This window comes from Arachis ipaensis, chromosome B01 (genome assembly GCF_000816755.2).
Source record: "Arachis ipaensis cultivar K30076 chromosome B01, Araip1.1, whole genome shotgun sequence".
NCBI classification, from domain to species: domain Eukaryota; kingdom Viridiplantae; phylum Streptophyta; class Magnoliopsida; order Fabales; family Fabaceae; genus Arachis; species Arachis ipaensis.
The window spans coordinates 109,186,031-109,191,863 of record NC_029785.2 but is presented as its reverse complement, the minus strand read 5'-3'; the positions used below and the strand labels follow the sequence as shown (position 1 = coordinate 109,191,863).

The 5,833-nt window shown below is 49.2% G+C and overlaps 1 protein-coding gene across 1 annotated transcript; it reads right to left on the bottom strand.

The window, feature by feature from the left end:
• On the bottom strand, nt 2,223–3,248 carry LOC107610951 (tropomyosin-like). Its single transcript, XM_016312928.1, has one exon. The coding sequence runs from the start codon at nt 3,246–3,248 to the stop codon at nt 2,223–2,225; it is 1,026 nt and encodes a 341-aa protein (XP_016168414.1).

Genomic DNA, 5,833 nt, shown 5'->3' with positions numbered 1-5,833 from the left:
GACTTCCTGGTGGAAGTAACCGGAGACCCAACCGAGGACACAGACACACGGTGGAAGCTCCATGTAGACGGAGCCACCAACCAGACGTTCGGTGGCGCCGGGATCATCTTAGAAAGCCCAGCCGGAGTCATCTATGAACAATCGGTCAAGTTCGAGTTTCCTGTATCGAACAACCAAGCAGAATATGAAGCCCTTCTAGGCGGCTTGATCTTAGCTGGGGAAGTCGGGGCTACGAGGATAGAAGTATGCAGCGACTCACAGATCGTCACGTCGCAAGTAAACGGAAGCTACCAAGCCAGGGACTTGCTTTTGCAGAAGTACTTGGAAAGGGTCAAAGAACTAAGCAAACACTTTGAGGAGGTCACGGTCCAACACGTACCGAGGGAAAGGAACACACGAGCAGATCTCCTATCCAAGCTAGCGAGCACGAAACCTGGAACCGGCAACCGGTCCCTCATTCAAGGCATCACGAAAGAACCAGCAGTCACCCTCCACCTGACCAAGATAAGCCCCTCCTGGATGGACTCCATCACTGATTTCTTGCAGAACAGCAAAATCCCTGTAGGTGAGAAAGAAGCTAAAGCGTTGAGAATGGAGGCTGCCAAATATACGATCATACAAGGCCAACTGTTTAAAAAGGGACTTAGCCAACCCTTGCTGAAGTGCCTACACCCCGACCAGACGGACTACGTACTCAGAGAAGTCCACGAGGGGTGCTGTGGTCACCACATCGGGGGCAAAGCCCTAGCAAGGAAGCTCATCCGAGCTGGATATTACTGGCCATCAATGATGGAGGACTCCAAGGAGTTCGTAAAAAAATGCGTTAAGTCCCAAGAGAACGCTAACTTCCACAGAGCACCGGCCACCGAACTGAGCCTGACGACGTCCTCCCGGCCCTTCGCACAGTGGGGAGTCGACCACTTGGAACCTTTTCTGGTTGGCCCAGGGCAAGTCAAGTATCTCATAGTCGCCGTCGACTATTACACCAAATGGATAGAAGCTGAGCCACTGGCCACTATCTCCTCATCCAATTGTAGAAAGTTCATGTGGAGGCAAGTGATAACTCGGTTTGGCATCCCGGAAGTCGTCATCTCAGACAACGGGACGCAATTCATCGATAAGAAGTTTGTAGAATTCCTTGCCGGCCTGGGCATCAAACAAAAATTCTCCTCAGTAGAGCACCCCCAGACAAATGGACAAGTCGAGTCCGCAAATAAGGTGATCTTGCTAGGCCTCAAGAAGCGGCTAGACAATAAGAAAGGAGCATGGGCTGATGAGCTCGCCTCAGTCCTCTGGTCCTACCGTACAACCGAGCAGTCCGCCACGGGTGAAACCCCTTTTCGCTTGACATACGGGGTAGACGCAATGATACCCGTAGAAATCGGTGAGCTGAGCCCACGGTTACTTCTCAAGGGGGTGGAAGAAGCTGTAGAGAAGGACCTAGTAGATGAGACCAGGGAGAAGGCCCACCTGTCAGAAGTAGCACTAAAGCAAAGAATGGCCCTGCGCTACAACACCAGAGTGCTCAAGAGGGAATTTGAGCAAAACGACCTCGTCCTACGGCGCAATGATATCGGCCTAACCCATGGAGAAGGCAAACTGGCGGCGAACTGGGAAGGCCCCTACAGGGTCAAAGAAGTGATTGGCAAGGGCACCTACAAATTGGAGAAGCTCGATGGAAGGGAGGTCCTGAGAACCTGGAATGCGGGTAACCTGAGAAGGTTTTACCCCTAGCTCAAGCATGCCGGCCAGGCGATCTAGCGAACTTAATCACTTACCTTTGTATTTGCCATGGTAACAAACTCATTTAATTACCAGTTAATGTTTACTTGTCATTTCTACCAATTTTACTTCTATTGTCTTTTCTTTTTCTACCTACACATCACACGACAACAAGTTCCACGATACATTAAATGGAACCTCGATACGGCACCCCGGGACTGATCACCCCGGGAGCCATCTAAATTGAAGCCATAACAAACGGCTACAACGATAACAAGAGGCCACGACCTGGCTTCGCCAAATTGCCAACACAACCGGTAAATAAACATGGGCAGAAAGCTCATACCGACAAAACGTTAACAAAACAAAACGAAAACGCTATCAGAGGCAAAAGACAATAATCACAAGCTGACCAAGCGACTCTTAATGTATAACGAAGAAAGCTTCAAAAGTTCTACAACAAAACCGCAAATCCATACAAAAACATAAGGTACAAGAGCTCATTTTTTGGGCATGTCAACAATCTTGCCATCCTTGATCGTCTTGAAAACTCCAATTGCCGACGTGTCGAAATCGGGAGCCACGATCTTCACCTGGGCCTTAAGGGCCTCCTCAGTCATGAAGATCGCATTCTTTCCCTGCTCTCTGGTCACCTTATGCTTCTTCTTAAGCTCCTCAACCTCAGCTTGAGTGGCCTTAGCCGACGAGACGGCCACGTCACGCTCTTTTTCCAAAGCCACTACCAGACCTTGTGCGACATTAAGTTGGCTCTCCAGAGTCATCTCCCGCTCGGTTAAACGGGACACGGTCTCATCGAAGGCCTTCAACTTCTCCTCGGCAGACGCGGCCTTCTCCTTAGCAGCCTTTAGTTTCTTCCCCGTCTCAGACAATTGCTCCTGAAGAGTTTCAACTTGAGTTTTGAATTCGTTATTGGCCTGGACAGCAGACTCGAGCTTCCTGTGCAGCGACTGCATCCCCGCCAACTCGATAAGGGCCTCCTCAGTCATGAAGATCGCATTCTTTCCCTGCTCTCTGGTCACCTTATGCTTCTTCTTAAGCTCCTCAACCTCAGCTTGAGCGGCTTTAGCCGACGAGACGGCCACGTCACGCTCTTTCTCCAAAGCCACCACCTGACCTTGCGCGGCATTAAGTTGGCTTTCCAGAGTCATCTCCTGCTCGGTTAAACGGGACACAGTGTCATTGGAGGCCTTCAGCTTCTCCTCGGTGGATGCAGTTTTCTCCTCAGCAGCCTTAAGCTTTTTCCCCGCCTCAAACAACTGCTCCTGAAGCGTTTCAAATTGGGCTTTGAGTTCATTGTTGGCCTTGGCAGCAATTTCGAGCTTCCTGCGCAGTGACTGCATCCCCGACAACTCGAACTCAGCCTTCCGAGCTATGATAGCTCCGCAGAGAAGCGTTCGGTACATCCACCTCGCCTGCCCCACAAGCTCGGTACCAAGGAAGTGATCTTCCGTTCCAGGGATCAGTTGGGAGTCTATAAAAGCCCCAGCAACGAAGTTTCTCTCCATCACGGTGAGAGCACCTTCCGGCCTGGAGGATGCCCTCTGCCTTTTGGGGGTGGGGATAAGATTCAAAGCGTCATCCTCTTACTGAGCGGAGGTCGAGTGCTCGGAGCCGACCGTCTCCTCACGGATTGGAGAAACGCGCGCCCCGTCAGAATTCTTATCCGTCATCTCGGTGTCACGGGGAGACGGCGTCGCCTGATCTTTATCCTCAGAAGGCCCTCCGGTTTCCCGTCAACCTTCTCCGTTTCCTCCTCATCGTTGTCTTCCAAGAAAGTCTTGAACAAGTCCTCAAGCCCTGTTACGGAAGCAGACATTTCCACTGCAACAAACAAGTAAACAAGTTAATCGTGAAATCGGCACAGCCAAGCGAATGAATAAAAAATGCAAAAACACAAGGCAAAACAACTCACAAACATAATTCCTGGCGACCTCCAGGTCACCCATCAAGAGGTGGGGATTCACATGATTCTTCCCAAAAACTGCCAACAACACGTCGGCGACCCTCTTGTCCACAACAGACATTCCCTTATAAGACACCTTAATGAATGTGTTGGATCCCTCCCAAAAATCCAGTACGTCGGAATGAGGCGCTCCCCTTCTAAAGACAACCAAAAGGGGTGACGACCTTTGACCAGACGCACCTTAAAATATTTATCTTTAAACCCATGATAAGAGTCCTCGAACAACCCGAAGATCCTCCGACCCTGGGCAGATCGGAAGGACATGAACCCTTTTCTCGCTTTTCCCTCCTTTGAAGGATTCGTGAGGTTTAAGAAAAAAAGGAAGACATCAACAGATACCGGCAACTCCAGATATTCGCACACCATCTCGAAACAGCGGATAGAAGCCCAACTGTTCGGATGCAGTTGTGACGGCGCCACGGAGATCCGGTTAGGAAGCGCCATTTGAAAAGGAGAAAACGGGATACGAACCCCCACCTGGGTGAACATGTATTTATAAAACCAGATCCAATCGGGGACCCGAGGGGAATGGAAGTTAAGCTCAGATAGCCGTTCATTGGGGGCAGAAACAAAGACGTCATAATTAGCTTCCTCGTCTGTCCCTCCACACAAGTACTCGCCTTGGCGGAACTCCGTTAGCTCCCCCTCATCCATCTGATTTGGCGAGTCCTTCACGTCAGAAGTCACCCAGGCGTAGGGGTCATAATTTGCGACGGAGGGAGAGGCTCGAGAAACGATGCGAGGCATACCTACAGTGGGTACCACTCCGTTAGTCTATGAGGTCGGGAGTCCGGAAAAAACCTAGAAACTATATTTGTCCTATTCAACAGCTAAGATCAAGCATGGCTAAAAGCTAAATCCAAACAAAGCCTACCCTGGAATGGTAACCCCCCTAACGCACCTACTTGACACTAAAAAGCCATCTATCATACAAAACCAAGCAAACAGAATGCAAAACCAGGCAAACAGCAGGCACACAGAAGACCGAACAATAATCATGAAGCAAAGGACGAAAAGAATGCTTACCTGAACTGATTATGAAGATTCGAAGGAAGAGGAGGAAGAGCGAATGCGCAAGAATGCAGAAATGACACTCTGAGAATCCAGAAGAGGAAGATGGTGGAAATGGTTGGAGTAAGAATATGAGAAGAGAACAAAATGCAGAACTGTTTAAAACTGCTACTCAAGAAGCGCGAAGGGCCTGGGGGCAAAATGGTCATTGCACACAGGGTTTTCCAACCCATTATGAGCATTTAATGCTCCGCGAGGAATGAGGCGACAAACGGCTGCCTCAGAAACAAATAGACACGCGCGCAAGAGGCTCGTCCCCCCACGGGCGGCTGACCTGGCGACAACACACGGAATAAGAGATAACGCGCCACCAACCACCTTCACGATCATCGCTGGCGCGTTGGGGGCACTGTTACGGCCTGGCCCAAACCACTAGCGGGCCGGCCCGACCCCAGCACCACCCGACCTGGACGGTTAGGATCGAGGCGCCCAGTTGCCGACCCGGACACGCGTCTCTGACAGCTTTACTACAGCTGTGCGAAGGAAGCATCGAAGAAAGTGGGCCTGTCATTGTAGGGCCCACCTCTGACATGGTATATATGGGAAAGGTCCTACCCTTCCCCCAAGGTACGTCACATATCATTCAACCCTTTTTCACCTGCACACTTAACTGACTAGAGCGTCGGAGTGTCCTTGCAAGTGACATCCCCCCTTCTCCATACGAAGAGCTCGGGACGTCGGCTGCACCCCCTTCAACCCAGCAACCCGGAACCAGGTGATTCTCCCTCTCATCAATCGAAGTACCAACCCGAACCGTCCGGTACCCGACCTACCGAACAGTATTATTTTGTACTCATATGATTAATTATATTTATTCGATTTTTAAAAAATACCAGTGGTTAATTTTTTTTATTTAAATACATTCATATTATTTTCAAATTAAAAGAATATACTTATTTAAAATAATATGAGTACGTTGATTTAAATTTAAAAAATTTTAAAATAATAAGAATATGTTTATTTAAAATAATATATTCCTTTAATCTTTGTTTTCTGCTCTCCTGTGGCAGAGATTCCTTTAATTATTTTTCTTTCTTTTACTTTTCGTTCTTCCTC

What these genes read in the sequence shown, in the direction of transcription:
- LOC107610951 (XM_016312928.1), bottom strand. Translation starts at nt 3,248, where the DNA reads ATGGAGAGAAACTTCGTTGCTGGGGCTTTTATAGACTCCCAACTGATC.